Here is a 21,169-nt window from a genome sequence, read left to right as displayed (position 1 = left end):
AACAGGCCTTGCTGAGGGAGAGTCAGCATGGCTTCTGTAAGGGTAAGTCTTGCCTCACCAACCTTATAGAATTCTTTGAAAAGGTCAACAGGCATGTGGATGCGGGAGAACCCGTGGACATTATATATCTGGACTTTCAGAAGGCGTTTGACACGGTCCCTCACCAAAGGCTACTGAAAAAACTCCACAGTCAGGGAATTAGAGGACAGGTCCTCTCGTGGATTGAGAACTGGTTGGAGGCCAGGAAGCAGAGAGTGGGTGTCAATGGGCAATTTTCACAATGGAGAGAGGTGAAAAGCGGTGTGCCCCAAGGATCTGTCCTGGGACCGGTGCTTTTCAACCTCTTCATAAATGACCTGGAGACAGGGTTGAGCAGTGAAGTGGCTAAGTTTGCAGACGACACCAAACTTTTCCGAGTGGTAAAGACCAGAAGTGATTGTGAGGAGCTCCAGAAGGATCTCTCCAGACTGGCAGAATGGGCAGCAAAATGGCAGATGCGCTTCAATGTCAGTAAGTGTAAAGTCATGCACATTGGGGCAAAAAATCAAAACTTTAGATATAGGCTGATGGGTTCTGAACTGTCTGTGACAGATCAGGAGAGAGATCTTGGGGTGGTGGTGGACAGGTCGATGAAAGTGTCGACCCAATGTGCGGTGGCAGTGAAGAAGGCCAATTCTATGCTTGGGATCATTAGGAAGGGTATTGAGAACAAAACGGTTAGTATTATAATGCCGTTGTACAAATCGATGGTAAGGCCACACCTGGAGTATTGTGTCCAGTTCTGGTCGCCGCATCTCAAAAAAGACATAGTGGAAATGGAAAAGGTGCAAAAGAGAGCGACTAAGATGATTACGGGGCTGGGGCACCTTCCTTATGAGGAAAGGCTACGGCGTTTGGGCCTCTTCAGCCTAGAAAAGAGACGCCTGAGGGGGGACATGATTGAGACATACAAAATTATGCAGGGGATGGACAGAGTGGATAGGGAGATGCTCTTTACACTCTCACATAATACCAGAACCAGGGGACATCCACTAAAATTGAGTGTTGGGCGGGTTAGGACAGACAAAAGAAAATATTTCTTTACTCAGCGTGTGGTCGGTCTGTGGAATTCCTTGCCACAGGATGTGGTGCTGGCGTCTAGCCTAGACGCCTTTAAAAGGGGATTGGATGAGTTTCTGGAGGAAAAATCCATTATGGGGTACAAGCCATGATGTGTATGCGCAACCTCCTGATTTTAGGAATGGGTTAAGTCAGAATGCCAGATGTAGGGGAGAGCACCAGGATGAGGTCTCTTGTTTTCTGGTGTGCTCCCTGGGGCATTTGGTGGGCCGCTGTGAGATACAGGAAGCTGGACTAGATGGGCCTATGGCCTGATCCAGTGGGGCTGTTCTTATGTTCTTATGTTCTTATGTTCCCCAATCTAAATGAAAATTGGGCTGTAATGTTAGGAGTTTTCAGTCTATGGTTGAACTGGCCAATTGTGAGCTCAAACCTAGGCCAAAACATAAGCATTTGTTATGGTAAGATAGTTATTACACTTAAACATTGATTTTAGGGCTTTTGTCCAACGAGAGGATTAGGGATACCACAAAAGATTAGTTGTGGTTCAAACAAATTTACTTCTGTATTAAAGCTACCATTCTCCAAAGCGGCCAAGGGCTTTCATTCCTAAGAGGTAAGAAGTGGAATAGTGATCCATTAGTACAATATTGTGGATCTGCTTGTCCTCATTTCTTAAAAGGGACAAAAACACTTTAAAGGGGGAAATCCTTGCTACATAAGGATGTAGTGAATATGCAGCTTAAAAAATGACTGGTGTGTGTAATGACTATAAATACTCCTTATGCTTTCAGTATAAATACAATTGATTTGAAATAGAGTAAAAGAGTATACTTTTTATAGCAACCAATTTCTGAACCAACCTGCAAACGTTCTTTCAGGTACTATGCAATATAAATTTCTGAAAAGCAATCATTTACATACAGCAAGGTGAAGCTGTGCTGAAAACACTACAGAATAAGTACTTAAAAAGGGACCCAAATGGAAGAAAAAAACCAAGAAAGGAAAAATCCTCCCGTCCAGGTGTCTGTTAGCAGAATCCTATTTTTCAGTACAGCCTATTTATCAAAACCTCTTAGGAAACAGGCTGCAATCCTGCACCCACTTATCTATAATGGTCTTCTAAGTCAACATGCCTGTGATCGCATTAAAGTTACAACATGCTTACCAAGAAGTAAGCCCCATAGTAAGATCTATGTAAACATGCATAGGCTTGCACTGGTGGAATACTGATAAGTCTTTGAATGCCATTTACTTGCAGAATACCAAGAATGTTTGTTGCTTTGGTACCAACCATTTGTTCATTTCCCACAGTTACAATGGTATATCAGTTCTCTCCTACTATCAAATCCGATTGGAAGCTTGTTGGGGCAGAGGCCTGTTATTTCTTTTGTGTACGCTTTGCTGAGAAAGCACCATCAAAAGGGCACTATATAAATAAGTAAATAAATAAATGTCAATGACAGATATTGCAGAAATTGTTTCTCTCAGAATGAGAAATATTTGGTGAACCACTCCTGATGTCGAGGATCTTGTTTCTGAGCATCCTTCGGGGCTGAGGTTTCATTACTTTGCAGCCTAGAAAAATAATAAATGAAGATAAAAAATAGTCTGTAGTAGCAATCATGGGCACTTGGAAAGTATGCTAAGTATTAGAAAAGAGTGGTGTTGCACATGATCTGGAAACTGCTTGTGCAGGAGAAGTTTAAATGAAAGTCCTGGAAAATGTGTACAGTAAATATCCTCATTAGCTGAATCAGTCAACTGAAGAACTGGCAAGACTAATTCGGGCTTAAAATGGGGAATAAGAGAACCATAAGTAATAAGTGGACATTTTATATATCTCCCACAGTGCAGCATTTTAGATGTTGCGTATGGTCAGCTTCAATTCAGACCTCTTGTCAAACTATCCCCACCCTTCCCTTTTCTAACCATGGGCTGGGGGACCTTGATCAAACTAACTTTCCCAAGGACAGCTGAGATTTTGCAAGGCACAGAAGCATTAATAGTGTATCAGAAAAGTGGGCCTTGAATGAGGCCAAGCCAACCGCAACAAAAAAACACAGTCACCTTTTACCACTACCAAGTAGCAAAAGAGTGTTTGTTCTGAGAACACTGAAACAGAATAGAAAAAAATTCAGTGCCTCAAATTCAAGAGACACATTACTGACAAATCAGATTATAGTAAACTTGGGTTTACTAAAAAAAAACTCATTTCAACATTTCTTATGTCACTTTTGAAAAGGACTTAATATTCATATGTTCCTTCTTAGAGTACAGGGATTTGCTTTTTGGAACATTTTTAACATACAAAGGTTTGGTTTAAATAACCCATGAAACCATGGTTAAAGAAGCTTAGTTATGGTTTGGTGTGATATCTTAAATTGTAAAGATGCTGCTGCATACATATAAGCATTGAGGACTTGTGCTTATTCTTCGCAATTAATGCATGTAATATACCACAGTATAGAAAAATATCAGTGTTTTTCCCTCCAGAATATTGCTTGTGCAAGCACTTATTTCAGTGAAATGATTTAACCTAATCTAAAATCACTGGCGTCGCTAGGGGGGTGCGGGCTGCACCAGGTGACGCGCCGGGGGGTGACGTGCCAGGGGGAGGACACGATAACGTCTTGGGGTTAGGAGCTACTGCATCAAGCCATACACTGTTGGATACAGAATGGCAAGCGGAGTGCATTGCAAAAAACAGAATTGAAATCGTTCCTTTCGTTCAAAAGTTATGGCCAAAAAACCAGAAGGAAAAATGCATGGTGCCCTATGGAAAGTGAAAGTGAGCCATATCGCGTGTTTACTCGCAAGTAGTTGTACTTGCCATAGTCCGTTGGAAAGGGCAGGCTGATAGGAATCCAACTACACCAGAATGGTCCCAATCCAATGAATGTAGCCCCCCCAAAAACCCAAGAAGCTCCCCCCTCCCAGCTGTGAGTCTGAGCCCAAAATGAAGCCACATGGTCGCATTTACTCGTGAGTAGGCGGACTTGCCTTAGTCAAGACAGACTGAGAGGCTCCAAGGACGTTAGAATGGTCCTCATCCAATGAGTGCAGCCCACAGAAATGCTGGAGAAGGAGGTTCCTCCCTCCCAGCTGCCTCCCTCCCAGTCTATGGAGTCCTATGGAAAGCAAAGCAGCCTCACAGTCGTGTTTACTCGCAAGTAGGCAGACATGCCTTGGCTGGTGGTCAGGCCAGGCAAAGGGGAATGTGAGGACACCAAAAGGGTCCTGATCCGATGGAGCTGGAGTGCAACAGAAGGCAGCCTCCCCCCCCCTAAAAAGAACAAAAAAGAGGCTTGAATGGTAAGGGGAAAGTTTTCTATTTTGCACTTGCAAAGCCAGGTGGGTCTTTATCTTGATATACCTGAAATAGAAGCACTTTAAACTGGGCAGGCTGGAAATCTCACTGATTCTTTTTTTTTTTTTGGGGGGGGGGGGGGGTTATTGCAGGCAGACTACAGAGTAAGCCCCATTGACCACTATGGGACTTCCTTCAGAGTAGACATGCATAGGATTGGGCTCACAGGCTGCAAACCTACCCAAACTTTTCTGAGAGTAAGCCATATTGACCACTATGGGACTTCAGAGTAGACATGCATAGGCTTACATAAGAACATAAGAACAGCCCCACTGGATCAGGCCATAGGGCCATCTAGTCCAGCTTCCTGTATCTCACAGCAGCCCACCAAATGCCCCAGGGAGCACACCAGATAACAAGAGACCTCATCCTGGTGCCCTTCCTTGCAACTGGCATTCTGACATAACCCTTTTCTAAAATCAGGAGGTTGCACATACACATCATGGCTTGTACCCCGTAATGGATTTTTCCTCCAGAAACTTGTCAAATCCCCTTTTAAAGGCGTCCAGGCTAGCCGCCATCACCACATCCTGTGGCAAAGAGTTCCGCAGACCAACCACACGCTGAGTAAAGAAATATTTCCTTTTGTCTGTCCTAACCCGCCCAACACTCAATTTTAGGGGATGTCCCCTGGTTCTGGTGTTATGTGAGAGTGTAAAGAGCATCTCCCTATCCACTCTGTCCATCCCCTGCATAATTTTGTATGTCTCAATCATGTCCCCCCTCAGGGGTCTCTTTTCTAGGCTGAAGAGGCCCAAACGCCATAGCCTTTCCTCATAAGGAAGGTGCCCCAGCCCCGTAATCATCTTAGTCGCTCTCTTTTGCACCTTTTCCATTTCCACTATGTCTTTTTTGAGATGCGGCGACCAGAACTGGACACAATACTCCAGGTGTGGCCTTACCATAGATTTGTACAACGGCATTATAATACTAGCCGTTTTGTTCTCAATACCCTTCCTAATGATCCCAAGCATAGAATTGGCCTTCTTCACTGCCGCCGCACATTGGGTCGACACTTTCATCGACCTGTCCACCACCACCCCAAGATCTCTCTCCTGATCTGTCACAGACAGCTCAGAACCCATCAGCCTATATCTAAAGTTTTGATTTTTTGCCCCAATGTGCATGACTTTACACTTACTGACATTGAAGCGCATCTGCCATTTTGCTGCCCATTCTGCCAGTCTGGAGAGATCCTTCTGGAGCTCCTCACAATCGCTTCTGGTCTTCACCACTCGGAAAAGTTTGGTGTCGTCTGCAAACTTTGCAACCTCACTGCTCAATCCTGTCTCCAGGTCATTTATGAAGAGGTTGAAAAGCACGGGTCCTAGGACAGATCCTTGGGGCTCACAGGCTTGGCTCACAGGCTGCAATCCTACCCAAACTTTCCTGAGAGTAAGCCCCATTGACCACAATAGGACTTACTTCAGAGTAGATTCACTTGGTGGAACAGGACTGGCTCCCCCTTATTTAATTATTTTATTTAAAATAAAATTTTAATTAATTTAATTAAATAAAATTTAATTTTAAATCAAAATTTTATTTTGATTTAATTATTTATAATTATTTATTTTAATTGCTTGATGATGTCACTTCTGGCTATGACATCACTTCCAATGGGTCCTGGACAGATTGTCAGTCTAAAAAGTGGGCCCCAGTGCTAAAAGTTTGAGAATTGCTGCAATAAGTTGTTAGTAAGTTGACATGGGGTGTGTGTGTGTGTGTGTGTGTGTGTGTGTGTGACTCTACAAGTTTTCAAAATCACTAAAATCAGAATTTGGAGGAATAATACCATCATGTTATATATCAATCAATGCGTAATTTCATGCAGAATGCAATGGAACAATCCGCATTGAAATATCTGTGTTCTAACAAAAGGTACAGCCCAAAAACTGGTGGGGGCAGGGCGATGATACATCACCATGCCCACCTGGGGTGTTGCCCCACCCACTGCATGGGGTGACACGCAGGTCTCCCGCACCTATGCGAATCCTAGCGACACCACTGCCTAAAATCTCTTGGTTGCTGTGAACATGAACTGATGTCCAAACATAAAATGTAGTAATACGTTCAAAATAAGTGATTTGATAACAAGGCCTACAAAAGTGAGGGTCAGAAAAGTTTTTCCCAAACTTTATGGTGGTTTGATATGAATTTGGGGTGCTGATTCCAAAAATGGCATTTGTTTTGCTCTATCATGTCTAGTTTTGGAGATATAGCCTCATTAGTAAATGGTTCAAGCAGCTTCCTCATGAGGGAGCCCTGGTGTAGGCTTCCTCATGAGGAAGCTGCTTGAACCATTCACTAAAGAGGCTATGCCATGTCTCCAAAACTAGATGTGATAGGGCAAAATGGTTGCCATTTTTGGAATCAGCACCCCAAATATACCCAGGAATTGGTGTAATATTGAAGGAAGCAAAATGTGTGTTGCCCTGTGTAATTCGGCATTCCGATCAGGTGCATGATTAATATTTTAATCTTCTTAATAGTATTGTACACCTTTTGTGTGTAAAAAAATTTTAACGTTCAAAAACAAGCAGTTCAAAAGATAAATATTTTATCACTATATTTTAATGAGTTGCACTGCAATTAGTTATTGCAGACAGGAGAGTTTGATATTACTCTGCAAGAAATGTAGTTAAATCAGTTTTGAGTATCTGAACTAATTTAAATGTTAGTGAATGAGCTGGAACTGAACCAGAGGATTAAAAAAGTATAGTGGGCCCTCCTTATCCATGGGCTTGAGGGCCCCAAACACCTCCTGGATATGACCAGAAGCCCTCCAGCCACAGATCTAATTATCCATGGAATTTGGTATCCTGGAACTGATCCCCTGTGGATACTGAGCGCACGCTGTACTGATGAACCAGAATGAAACCCACATTTTCAATAGGTTTGATTCTCTGTCTTTAAAGAAGCCATTGCACCATGCAAAATCTCTCAATAGCCAGGAATATTTTACATCATCTTAGGTTTTCCTTGTTCCTCTGCTGTCTGTTTCTACTTATTTTTCAACCTACCCAAAAGCTCTGAAGGTCAACATGGCTCAGAGTAACAGATTCTAGGCATTGCTGAACTCCTTTCCAGGGGAGTAATATTTTTGATCTTGCCTTCTTGACTTTCACTTCAGAGTTAAGAATGATGCCCTTGTATCTGGAGGACTCTCAGGTTATGTCAGTTTATTGAACAGTAATGATGAACTAGGTCTATTTTCTCCCAGTCAGTGCAGATTGACCTCTTACCTTGGGACAGGCTTGCTCTCCACGGCTTGCACTGATGGATAGCACACTCGAACACAGCCAGGATTCTGATCTAAACTTGTAGACTTTGTAATCTGAGGTGGATTTCTCTTAGGCCTCAAGTCACCACTCAGAAAGCTTCTCGCGTAAGAGGCTAAATTTGGAACACTGACAATGCGGCTGGGAGCTTCATCCATTTTCTTTTTCTGCTTCATAACAAGAACAGAAATCAGCGTCATGAGGTTAGATGTCATTGAACTCTGCTCTGTCTCAAAATCTGATTTCAGTGCTCATAATGCAATCATCTATCCAGGAATAATGGATAGTTCCTCAGGAGGTGAGTTCCAGGAGATCCTCCTAGAGTGGTCTCAGGAATGGAAACGTTTCCATTCTTAGAGTGCCCTGGTCCAGTGTAAAACAGAGAGTGTCAGCTCAAGTAACAGCCCTGGAAGGTAGGTAAGCGTCCCCCCCTGCCCCTCTCAACCATTACCTACCTCAGAGGGCTCCATCAGTGCTGCTGCTCCCCTCTCCACCAAGGTATCTCTAGAGCAGCCTGGTAGGGAGCAGAACAATGTGGATGGAGCATTGCAAGTTTGGGGTTTAACGGACTGTATTTGGATTTAATGGACTTTCAGCATTAACAAATGCCTCTTCCCCCATTAGTCTGATAAATTGCAGGTTCGCTGTAATATTGTCTTAATATCAGTGACTGTGTACTTGGGAAGTAGCAATGCAACAGGCCTTATTTTGCTGTTTGTATTACCTTTGCGATAGGAGTCAAACACGTAGAAGGATTTGTATTAAAAGAGAAGGATCGGTTGCGACGAGGCTCTGAACTGGACATCAATGAATGCTGAAGTTTTCTACCATCCTGTCCAGGAAAAAAAAATGCGCACTGCCTACATTTCACTGTTTGAAGTTTTATTTTATTGCTGTTAAAAACAAAGCCCTAAAGAAATTTGAGAACTGAAAAGTGAATGCAGTCTGAAATTATTCATCCTGAATGAGGTAAATTGCAAATGAAACACAAGCTGAGGTGGAATGGTTGATCAAAAATGTAGGACAGAACCTCTCCTCTTTGGGTGCCCATGAAATCCCACTGGCAAAGGGCTAAATGCAGCCTTTTCATGATCTATCTGGTTGCTTTGGTCAGGAAGACATTGTGGGCCAGGCCCCTACAGAGGCAGCAGATGGCTGCAAGGATCTAGGAAGTATGAACTAGTCCAGTGGTTCCCAAACTTACCATGGCCATGGCACCCTTTCATGGAGGCCTCTTCCTGGCTTCCCTGGGCAACGGCATTCTGGGATCACGTAAAAATTGCATGATCCAGGATGGCAGTGTCTGGGAGAGCTGGGAAGAGGGGTGCCACCATCTGGATTATGTGAGATCTTGCAATAATCATGCAAGATGGTGCACGATCCAAGATGGTGATGCCATGAGAACATAAGAACAGCCCCACTGGATCAGGCCATAGGTCCATCTAGTCCAGCTTCCTGTATCTCACAGCGGCCCACCAAGTGCCCCAGGGAGCACACCAGATAATCATGCCCAGGACAGCTTGGAAGAAGAGGCTTCCAGGAACATTCCAAAGCATGCCATTTGGGAACCACTGCACTATTTTCTTGCAGCATGGTGCTGAGGAGGGGGAAAAATGCCACTCTTTGCAGGAATCATGCCTAAAATTAATATGTGAAAAACCCACAGATTTATATTGGCAGTCTTTTCAAAATCCTTTGATCACTGAATTGAATTTTGGAATCAATTGCAACCTAAGACAGCCAAAGAGAAAAAATTCCCCTTGATTTTCAATGTGAAAGATTTAAGCAAATACTTAATTCTTCAGGTGAAGTCAAGAGAACAAAAAGTATCCAACTTTGACTTCACTGCACCTAATATTTTCATCAAAGTGTCAGCCTCCAAACATAAGTCTTAAAAAAAAAAAGTCAGGATTACGCAAGCAGCTGACTTATTGTGAGATTGCAGATACATTCAGGAAAATTGATTTGTTTTTCATCTCCTAGGCTGCAGTCCTATCCACACTTACACAAGGAGCAAGCCCTATTGATTATTGTGGGACATACTTCTGAGTAGACATGCGTAGGCTTGCACCCCAAATCATTTAAAATCATTTATTGTGCATTGTTGCGCAATAAGGGTTGGCATTCAAAGTAGGATGGTTTCCCCTATTTTTTGAGAAGTTGTACAAAAAAAAAAAAAAGGAAGCAATTATCCAAAATATTGTCTCTCCTTCAAACTCTTTAAAAGCTGCAAAGTAGCCAATGCTACTAACATTTACTGGAGAAAATCTTACCATTAATTCCTTGATTAGTTCTTTTTCATTCAATTTATCCTGGAGGCAACCTATAAGATAGTCTTCTTCCCTCTTTCGTGGTTTCTCATCTAATTCTTTAAGTCTGTGTCAAAGAATGAAAAACACTTGTTTAAAGTTTCAAAGCATCCTTTTTTCGTCTAAGAAGCATAGGAAGCAGCTTCAGATTTCTGATCCATCTAGCTCAGTGATTTTTCAGTCTTTTTCATCTCATGGTACACTGGCACAAGGTGCTAAAATTTTCAGGGCACACCATCAGTACTGTGTTCCTGAGGCAGACAGATACATACAGAATGTGTGTATAGACATTTGCGAGACTCTCCTAAAAATGGACTTCAAGGATGGTTTCCTGAAACTTTTACAGCCATTCCAGGGTACCTAGAAGGTTGACCTGGAGAGCAAGATGGGAAGTTAGGGACTTCCAGGCCAGACAAAAGGCTGAAACTGAGTTCACATGTGATCTACGGCTCACCGATTACTGGAGAAAATGGTAAAATGTGACATTTTAATATGAGTGTATGAAGATTACCACAGGTTAGGTTTCCAGCTAATGATTTTCTTCTGTAAACTGGGCAAGGTTGCTTGAAAAGATTTTTAAAAAAATATTTCAAAAACTCTTCACGACCCATCAAAAATTGGCTCGTGAACCACTGGTGGCTCCTGACCCACAGTTTGGAAACACTGGTCTAGAATCTTGCACTCAAGGCAATGCTTGAGTTATGGGGAAAAGGCAGGCAAGTTCTTAATGATATAATGTTATAAGAATAAGCAGGCACAGTCTTGAGCTCATGCACTCTCTTCTCTCGGTGTACAATTTTTTCAAAATTTTTATATTACTCTGTTCAGAAATTTGTTTCACTAGAGGGCGATTTTGATGAAGTTCAACTGTTAGCCAGACCCAATCCCACATGTTCCTCAATCCTTACTGTTTTATCTCTAGGACACCAACTGGAGGAAATGAGGGAAAGAGAAAATAGTAGGCTATGGGAGCTGGATTTGGTCCTGGGATAGCCAGTTGGTGTTTCCTAATACACTAAAAGGGGACCACAGTGGTTTTACCTTCTGTGTTGCTTGTCTTGAAGCTGTGCAGATGTTTGTTTCTGTAGCTCCACATCTACACTTAACAGATCCATTGTGTCCTTCAGGAGGGAATTCTCCTTCTTGAGACCCAGAATTTCATTCTTGTATTTCTCCAGCTCATCTTTAAGAGATTTTATCTGATTCTGGTAACTGCCTTCCTAAGAAAGAAAAAAAACACACAAATGTATGTGTTTGAAAGTGGTGCCTGCACATTATGTACTGGGATGTTAATATTCACCAAATACTGACACCAAAAAAAGGTCTAATTTTGGGATTTTCTGAATTACAGATTCATAGAGATGTTCTGTCTTTTCAGAAACACATGCAGTTAGATCACATGCTCTCTTTGAAGAGATTTGTGTATTTACATTATCAAGTCTGATCAGGGCTGAGTACATGCCATGGTACTGCAGAAAATAATAGAGCAATGAACACAGCGTCCAGCTTTCCAAGCATCTCATCGTTAATTGAACAAATCATGTTTCTAGTCCTTATGTTTGGGGAAAACCCAGAAGTCAGAGTAGTTGAATAAAATTTCTAGAGATTAGAAAGCAGATCTTTAGTGCTCCATATGGCACTAGAAAAAGTGCCTAGTCCCTAGTCCCATTCCTAGAAAAAGCAAAATGAATTGTCAAATGAATGATCATGAAAAATTACTTTCTTTGCATAATTTATGCAAGCTGCAGAATTCTGTTTTGTTGCAGAATTTCAATAACCTTCATGCAGTTTTTTTTCTTTCATGTGCATGGTACATGCAGCCTGGAATATTAATAGTGATAGGTTTATGATCACATACTAAATTATGAAAAAATACACCAATGGTGTTCTTTTGTTCAAGCCTAACCAACTTTTCAGCACTGACATAGCTGTACCAATGGGGCATGTGCTGCATCCTGCAGTTGGGTGGCATGGAGGCATACTCAAGGTAAGGAAATTTTTGTTCTCTTACCTTGGAGCTGCACTTCCCTTACCTTGGTGCTAGAAAGTTGGTTAGGATTGGCCACTATGCCGTCTAAACATTTGAAGCAGAATTTGTGCTATCTGGATAACACTAATGTTTTTTGGTGAAGTAAGGGGTCAGAAGCTTGCCTGTTGCCTCTCTGTGGCCATCATGTTCTTCAATTCCACCTGGAGTTCTTCCTTTTCTTTTTTATGAGTTACGCAAGACACTCGTTGCTCGGACAGCTCCATTCTCAGAGATTCTAGAAAGAATGACAAATCCTTAGGCTGCAGAGAAATGTGGGCAAGTTCTTCTGAATGAGAGAAGTGAAACAATTACATTTATTAGAGTTGGTTCTTAAATAGATTCTGAAGGAGCAGAAAACACTGTGGCACAAATGAGTGTATTGTACACACCACACCTTGACCTAGATCCAGATCTGACTGTGCAACAACTAACAAGCACAAGCACATCACTATTGGCATGACAAAGATGCATCCAGGCAGTTGCGATGGAGCCTGTGCGTCTGGATGCATTTATGCATTGACACTGGCTGCCAGGCTACCTTGCTAAATCAGGAAAACTATATTAAGGCTCTGCCCAGAAAGCCTCCCAGATGCAGCCTGAAGGTGCTTCCAGTCGCAACCAAGAGGTCAGGTGGGGTCCTCCACCATGGTTCAGAACCCGCAGTAAGTCAAATCCACTGGTTCTGAACGCACAGATATAAAGGCCCCACCTGTATAATTCCCCATAATACTACTCTCCTTTTAATGGTAATTAGTATTCATACAGGACAATTTTTTTTTCTTTTTTACATAACAGAATGTTCTCAAGGAATCATAGTGGGAGGCCCAGGGACAAAATTACTTGAACACATTATGGCCCCTTGAAAAGCCTGCCCGCTTTGGCTCCCGGCCCTTGGTTTGTCACACCACCTGCAGCCATCACCGTAGGTGTTCAGCACAGACTGGGAAGAAGGGTCATTTTCCCATGCTTTCCCACTACATGCTCAGAGCCAGTTCTGTGCAGTGTGATGAGTGCAAAGATGCTGAGGTTTGCTTGAAAGTAACGTGGGCAGGCTTTTCCCAGGGGTGTCATAGACTGAAGCAATTGCAGATTCTCTGGAATGTGGTTCCTTTCAAACTCATGAATTAAGGCTTCCCCAGAGACAGGTAGAGAAAGCTGAAGGAGATAAAAAAAAACAGGTCAAAGCTACTTTCCATCCATGAACGGTGTTTTCTGGCATTCATTTCCACATGGCTGTGTTATCAAGAAACACCATTTCAAGCCACCCCCATTAGTCTGGCAAAGATCAGTGACATTTGGCTTCTCCCCTCCAAGAATCAGCTTCCCCCCTGAACATAAGAACAGCCCCACTGGATCACGCCATAGGCCCACCTAGTCCAGCTTCCTGTATCTCACAGCGGCCCCACCAAATGCCCCAGGGAGCACACCGGATAACAAGAGACCTGCATCCTGGTGCCCTCCCTTGTATCTGGCATTCTGACATAACCCATTTTTAAAATCAGGAGGTTGCACATACACATCATGGCTTGTAACCCGTAATGGATTTTTCCTCCAGAAACTTGTCCAATCCTTTAAAGGCATCCAAGTCAGATGCCGTCACCACATCCTGTGGCAAGGAGTTCCACAGACCAACCACACACTGAATAAAGAAATATTTTCTTTTGTCTGTCCTAACTCTCCCAACACTCAATTTTAGTGGATGTCTCCTGGTTCTGGTGTTATGTGAGAGTGTAAAGAGCATCTCCCTATCTGCTCTGTCCATCCCCTGCATAATTTTGTATGTCTCAGTCATGTCCCCCCTCAGGCGTCTCTTTTCTAGACTGAAGAGGCCCAAACGTCGTAGCCTTTCCTCATAAGGAAAGCACTCCCTGCACTCCCTCTTGTCTCCCTTGTATGTCTTTTTATACTGTGAACCCCTTAGGGGCAAGAATACGTCCCAGTACACATTCTGTGTAAAGCATCATGTACAGAGACAGAGCTAGGGATAAATATAAATAATGATCTCATGGAGCCAGCAGTTCTTTTACTCTCCACTAACCATGCTTTTCTTCCTTCTCTTTTAGTGTCGAGACTCCTCAGAAGAGGTTGAGGGGGGAGGAACATTAGTTGCTAAGGCAGAGGTGTCCAACTTAAGGCCCGCAGACTGAAGCAGTTTATCCAGCCCCATTATAATTGGGCTCTCCCAGCTTAATAATTGGGTTCTCTTATATCTTGGAAACATGAACAAGATCTGCACATTTTCTTTTCTGTCATTTGCAGCTAATGAGTTTCTATATGAGAACGAAGTGCTTGTTTCTGGCCATCATCTGCTTAATGATGTCACTTCCAGCTCTCAGCAGATGCCATGAATACAATTTGGCCCACTGTATGAAACAAGTTTAACACTCCTGATCTAACACATCGTACATTAATTGCATAGAATCTTCTGAAATAGACCACTGTATGGATTCACCAGCAACTAAGCTAGTCTTGTTTCAGAATTCCTATGACTTAGCAATACAAGTGGTGCCTCCATATCCATGGATTAGTTAACCAAGGATCTGGCTCAACGCAGATCTCCCGGACCTGCGCTGAGCCAGATTAGGCCAAACCTGAAGCCCTACGGAGCATCTACTGAGGTCTGTGGAAGCTGTGCGCAAAAACCAGATGTAACGTTTTAAGACCTCATAAGGTCTTTGGAAGGCTTCCCCAACCCTCCAAAGGCCTTATAAGGCCTTTAAACATCACCTCCAGTTTTCATGCAAAACCAGAAGTGACCTTCTAAGGCCTCTCAGAGGCCTTACAAGGTGTACTGAGGTTCGTGGAGGCCACATGCAGCCACCATGGGCCTCAGCTCCAGAGATGACCGGAGCACAGCAACTTAAGCCTTAAAGGGTATCAAACTGTGGATTTTTATCTGCAGTTTTTTTGGTACCTGTGGTGGTCCAGGAATGGATCCCCCATGGATACCAAGGCACACCTGTACAACGGTTTGTATTGCTTTTGCATTGGCTGAAAATCATCTGGATTCCCAAGCAATGGAGCAAGTGGTGCATAGTTCTTAAAATCCCTAATCGTCGCCAAGCACTCAAACATCTCCATGGCATGGCTTAGCATACCGATCAGTAATGCCTGTTGCTTCTGCATCCTTTCAAGTTTGCTTTGCAGCTCTTCTCTTGCCTTCTCTTCCAAGGTTTGCATTTCCAGACTATGTGATTGTTGTTGCTCCTTGAATCTGTCATTATATTCCTTCTTCCAGTGCTCTTCTGTCTCCTGCAAACCGGGGGGGGGGGGGAATTCAGTTCTTTATCACAGGTTTTAATGGGAGGATAAATCAAACCCCCAGGAGCTGAATATCCTTCTTCACTAAAAGTGATAGTTCAATGTAAGCCTTCACAATTTATTGCACCATAAAAGCCTGCAGCCAAAGATGTGACTGAATATTTCAAATAAATATGTGAACTTCAGCCAGTGCTGGTACCAGGTTCCTGTGAGCCTCTGGGCAAAGCTTTGCAGTTCATCTCCCATAGAGAAAGGGAAGAGTTAAGTCAGAGGTGGTGTCCGGCTCAGCCACCTTAGGGACTGGCTGTGGGTCAACACCATCAGATGTATCTCCCTCTGGCCTTTTCTTCCTCTGGATTACAATGTACATACTGCTATTGTTATTATTTTAAATGCAGCAGATTTACAAGAGGGAGAAAACCGAAATAAAAATCATAAAATAAAACTCTAAACAGTAATAAAAGTGAGCAAATGTTTCATGATCCTTTAATAAAGGAACCTGATTAGAAACCTTCTTATCTTTGTTTATATTTGGCCCAGACCCCTGTTTTCAGCTGAAGCCTTGACTGTGTATGGATTTTTAGCAATGGAGCTAACTCTTCCAGTTCTAAGATTTACCTGAGTTACCCTCACTTCTTGATCATGCCCAAACTGATGTTTTATTGTACCAGTTGTAGATGTCTGCCTACTAATGAATGGCACTGTGTTCCTTCATTCACAGTGAGTCAACTGGATTCTGTGTGATGTCACCAACTGAAGCCACTGAGTTGCTCTGCTTGGAATTTGTTCTTGGAAAGACACAACTGGGCAGCCTATTCCCAGTAACATAAATAATAAGAACATAAAAAGAGTCCCACTGGATCAGGCCAAAAAGGCCCATATCATCCAGCTTCCTGTATCTCAGTGGCCCACTAGATGCTCAGGGAGCACACAAGACAAATATACTTGCATCATGTTGCCATTCCTTTGCACCTGACATTCTCAGATAGTTAAGAATTTGGATCTAATGGCTCAAGTCAAACATCATGCCAAACTATGGTTTGTTAGAACCATAGTTAAAAATCTATACCATGGTTTGTGCTTCCAAATGTACAACAAATGTACATTTGTGCTTTCAAATGTACAACAGGGAAACCAGCTTGTTTGCTTTCGTTTTCCATCTGTTCTGCACTCCATCTTGTAAGTTCACTCCCATCTCCATGGTGCGCTAGCCTCTTGGCCCTATTTACAGTTTGCCTCTTGTTTGTAAATTTGGATGGCAAATCACAGCACAAAATCTGGTTGGCAAACCACTATCCAACCACTGTTTAATATAATGGTTTTCCCAAACTGCAGCATAGTATCTGAATGCAGCCACTGTGTGTACATTGGTCTTTTCTTGCACTGGTTAGTTTGAGGAAATTGATCTGGAAGGATCAAACCAGTAAGATTTGATTCCATGAATCCATGAATGATTCCATGAATGATTCCATGATTCATGATTCCATGAATCAAAATCTCTGCTTTCCAGATTGTTCTGCAGACATTACATCTTTTATGTCTCTCTCTCTCTCTCTCTCTCTCTCTCTCTTTCAGATCATAATTCTTTATCTTTAAACAGTCCCATTGCCTCCCAGCTTCTGAGCTTTTGAGCATGGCTTGGAAGCCCTAATGGTTAAGTCCAGATTCAAAAAAAATAATGCAGTGCTATCAGTACAAATCTAACCTTGAGCTCTTGATTTTTGCTTTTCTCCAGGAGATTTATGGTTCTCTGGTGAGATGCCTCTAGCTGTGCTTTCATATCTTGGCTTTCCTTGATTGTGTCCTGAAGTTCTTGCAAAAGCTTTTCTTTCTCTTTGCCAGACTCGAGGCTCTGTTGTTGGAGGGCTTCTCTGAATGCATTTGCTTGCTGTTCTAAAGTTTCCTTCAGCTGCGTGACCTTCAGACATCAGGAGTTCAACAGAACACGGTCATTAACTCTTGCATTGGCATACTTGGCATCATCATGAGACCCTTTATCATCACTTATTCTAAATATGCTACATTTTATTGTTATGACCTTGGAAAATTCATTCGTCATTAGCTTCAATAAGTCATTTGTTTTTACCAAATATTACACCAGTGGATCACACATACTAAAATCAGTAGATGGGGAAGTTCAGAATGCTTGAAACCACCAAAAGCAATAGGATTCAAACGATTAGCTATGCTTTTCAGTCCCAAATGCGTTAATGGGAATGAAGTACACTTCACTTTCTCAGGATTGTGCTTAATGTGTTCAACAAATCCTGTGGGAGATAGCATCACAACAGGTGTGCAGGGGGGTGCAGGCCACACTGTGTGTTACCCCCAGGAGGGGTGACACTACACCACCTGAGCCTCTTTTTGGTGATCTTTGGCCTGTTCTGGTCCCAGTCGCCTCGCACTCTTACCAATGATCACGTTTTGACCTCTCGCTGGCAAGAACACAAAACAACCTGGCTCACAGCAGGCTGAAGATTGCCAAATGGAAGCAGACTTTCTTGTTTAAAGCAATGTGATAGCATGGACGGTCGGAGGTGACATGATTACATCATTACGTTGCCCCCAAAATTCCCGAATGCTGACCTTTTCAGGTAAGTGCTACAATGGGTGGCACTCATGCCAGGGGAGCCTCGATTGCAGAGGCTTCCAGAAGACTTCTAATTTTCGGGTGGCAAGGGCAACTACCATGTAAGAAGTATACTTCCTATGCTACCTTTTGGCCCAGCTTGTGCCATTTTTTGAGCAACTCAGCTTGTCGAGTGACACTGCCCGTATCCAAAGAAATTTGAACTTCACAACAACAGTGGCGGTCAATTCAAGCCAGCGGAGCCAGAAACCCTTCCCCCAGACATGGCGTCCCTATCCAAGAAGCTTGCCCAGAAGAGCTTGACCCCGCTGGCTGAAAAAGCCTAAAAAAGCCTGTGCTAACATCAGGTCATCATTTACAACATAACATTGACCCAATACGGAAATGACTTGAAATTTGATACAGCCTGCAGTCATTCAGGTTTGGTGACAAAACAGTTGCTTGAGAGGTATCTATGAATCCTGAATTTAGGGTCATAGGAATCTATGGAGTCAGAACTGAAAAATTTAGAATCATAAACTTAAGAGGAGGCTTTAGAGGTAGAGGCGTTTGTTTCCTTACTTAGTTGTTTCCTTCCTTAGTTAACTTACTAACTATAAGTAAGTTAGTCCCAAATCCTAATAAACTTTCCAGCATTGGCATAGCTGTGCCAGTGGATCATGTGCTGCATCCTGCAGTTGGGGGACAGTCACGGAGACCTCCTCAAAGTAAGGGAATGCTTGTTGTCTTACCTCAAAGCTGCATTGCCCTTAGGTCAGTGCTGGAAAGTTCGTTAGGATTGCACCCTTAGTTACTAACTGTTTCCAGTTAGTAAGATAGGCCTAAGTCTTAATGACCACAATGGGCTTACTTCTGAGTAAAGTAAATAACACTGTTTTCAAACACCTCTGCTCATAGGGTGTCTATTCCAATCCCGTCCTTCAGTGCTTCTCAGTCTTTTTAACACTGTGCCCACTTCATTGGCCATGGCACAACCCATAATGCCTTGGGGTTTCCAAGCAGCAGAATGCGAGTCACTTCACTGGCTGCACTCCCGAATGTGCTTTTAAAAATTCAGTAAATAGCAACTGGATTCCTCCCCCATGGATCAGGACCTTGATGTGGGGGAAGGGAGGTTTAACTCTCTGCCCCTAATATTAACCCAGCCCAGACTTTCCTTCCTCCGTGGCGGATATTCGCACTGGTTGAAGTAGTAAGAAATGGCTGACCTGGGCTACATTTCTGTCTCCTAATGAGGTCATCTGAATAAAGCTAACCAAGCTGCGTTGATAACACTGAAAGCCTTTGTCTTTATGTGTATTTGGGTTTTTGATCTCCCATATAATGAGAGAACAGTACTGTGCAAAGAATTTGGGGCCCTCGACTATATGAGAATAGGATTTTTCTGGTAAGACCTGTGTCCAAATCCCTCCTGAGCCAAGAAGCTGAGCTATGCGTGTCAGCAAATGAGATCACTCTAGAGACCTCTTTCTGGGGCACTCTCTCATATCCCAAGAGGAAGTGCGCCTGCCTCATTCTTCTTTATCGCTGTATCCTGCTAATGAGGTCAGGACCATGTGTGTGGGCTTATTCTATTTTGTCCTCACAAAAACACTGTGAACACTTATGAGTGGTTCAAGGTCACTGAGCTTTAGGGCTTTGGTTGGATTTGAATTCAGGTCTCTCTGGGATTCTTCAGTTTGTGAAGCCAGATTCTCCCTGGCCAAGCTTCTGGTTGTGGGTTTGTGAATGATAAAGGCAGTCTGATTGCCATGGCTGAAGAAATTAGCCGTTGCTGCTGTATACTGTTGACTGGCTTTTCTGGCAATGCCGAATGGCTTTTCTGTTCAAAAGAATGCATTTGTCATGGTATATCAATACAGAATTTGCCACTGTACTTGAGCTTGCAATTCTGTCTTTTGGTAGTACCATTCCTCTTGCAAAGCTTGGATTTCTTTGCCTTTCTCCTTCTGGAAACTTGCAAGTGTCTGCCTGTCTTCTCTTTTGGGGGCACCTCCAGAGGCCAGCCTTGAAGAAAAAGCATTCATCTTGTTAAGAAAAAAATATTTCAGTAGAAATCAGCAGAAGGATTATGTCCTGCCTGATGCCATAGCTAGAGAGGGGGACGTTTTGCAGGGAACCTCACGCAGTGTGCAAGTGCCCCCCCGTCACCTTTGGAGCCATTCTGGGCAACGGGTGCAAAATGGAGGTGTTTGGAGGAATGGCTCCAAAGGGGAGGGGGAGGGGCCACTTGTACACCACGGTGAAGCTCTGCAAAACTTATTGCCTTGCACCCTGGGGCATTTGGTGAGCCGCTGTGAGATACAGGAAGCTGGACTAGATGGGCCTATGGCCTGATCCAGCGGGGCTGTTCTTATGTTCTTAAACTACAATTCCCAGGAGGCCTTGCAGGTCTCTTGTTATCTGGTGTGCTCCCTGGGGCATTTGGTGGGCTGCTGTGAGATACAGGAAGCTGGACTAGATGGGCCTATGGCCTGATCCAGCGGGGCTGTTCTTATGTTCTTAAACTACAATTCCCAGGAGGCCTTGCAGGTCTCTTGTTATCTGGTGTGCTCCCTGGGGCATTTGGTGGGCCGCTGTGAGATACAGGAAGCTGGACTAGGTGGGCCTATGGCCTGATACAGTGGGGCTGTTCTTATGTTCTTAACTACAATTCCCAGGAAGCCTTGCAGGTCTCTTGCTATCTGGTGTGCTCCCTGGGGCATTTGGTGGGCCGCTGTGAGATACAGGAAGCTGGACTAGATGGGCCTATGGCCTGATCCAGCGGGGCTGTTCTTATGTTCACCCCCTCTAGCTATGTCACTGGTCCTACAAAGGCCCCAGTTCTTGGAGGCAGATTAGACTGTAGCCCTGTTCATCTCCCCATATACCTGGATTTCTCTTCATTTCTGGTACCCAATGGCTGCTCTCTGCACTTTGCTCTCTCTTCAGGCTGTTTGGCAATGTCTTTCTGTTGCACAAACACATTCTGAGACTAAGAGATAAACACAAGGATAAAGCATCAGTTAAGACACAATTACGATTCAATACTAAGTCTGATGGCACAAGCCTAGCCTGACGTTACTCAGGGGCAAAGACTGCTAGGCTGGCCTAGGGTATCGCAAACGTGCCGTAAAGCATTTTGCAACGCCCTGGCGCTGGATCCAGTCTGCATGTCCAATGGAGCAGGTAAGCACCTGTTGGGCAGTGCAGGGGCTGGGGAAGGGTGGTGGGGAGGGGCAGATCAGCTGCAGAAGGGGGTGGGATCGGCAGTGCTGGACCATGCAGAATTCA

The 21,169-nt window shown here is 43.5% G+C and overlaps 1 protein-coding gene across 1 annotated transcript in view; it reads right to left on the bottom strand.

Moving 5' to 3' along the window:
- Positions 1-2,546: 2,546 nt before the first annotated feature.
- FAM184B (family with sequence similarity 184 member B) overlaps positions 2,547-21,169 on the bottom strand; it is a 60,824-nt gene continuing 42,201 nt past the window's right edge. The window contains exons 8-17 of the mRNA XM_066632928.1: positions 20,767-20,870; positions 19,774-19,903; positions 17,012-17,224; positions 15,144-15,297; positions 12,168-12,280; positions 11,058-11,236; positions 9,981-10,083; positions 8,432-8,539; positions 7,672-7,877; positions 2,547-2,637 (exon numbers count right to left, since the gene is read on the bottom strand). Coding sequence (XP_066489025.1) covers positions 2,547-2,637; positions 7,672-7,877; positions 8,432-8,539; positions 9,981-10,083; positions 11,058-11,236; positions 12,168-12,280; positions 15,144-15,297; positions 17,012-17,224; positions 19,774-19,903; positions 20,767-20,870 — 1,401 coding nt within the window. The remainder of the gene's footprint in view (positions 2,638-7,671; positions 7,878-8,431; positions 8,540-9,980; positions 10,084-11,057; positions 11,237-12,167; positions 12,281-15,143; positions 15,298-17,011; positions 17,225-19,773; positions 19,904-20,766; positions 20,871-21,169) is intronic.

The sequence above is a fragment of the Tiliqua scincoides genome, chromosome 6 (assembly GCF_035046505.1).
Source record: "Tiliqua scincoides isolate rTilSci1 chromosome 6, rTilSci1.hap2, whole genome shotgun sequence".
Classification (NCBI taxonomy): domain Eukaryota; kingdom Metazoa; phylum Chordata; class Lepidosauria; order Squamata; family Scincidae; genus Tiliqua; species Tiliqua scincoides.
Note: the sequence above shows the minus strand (reverse complement) of the source record. Positions and strands in the feature narration are given on the sequence as shown.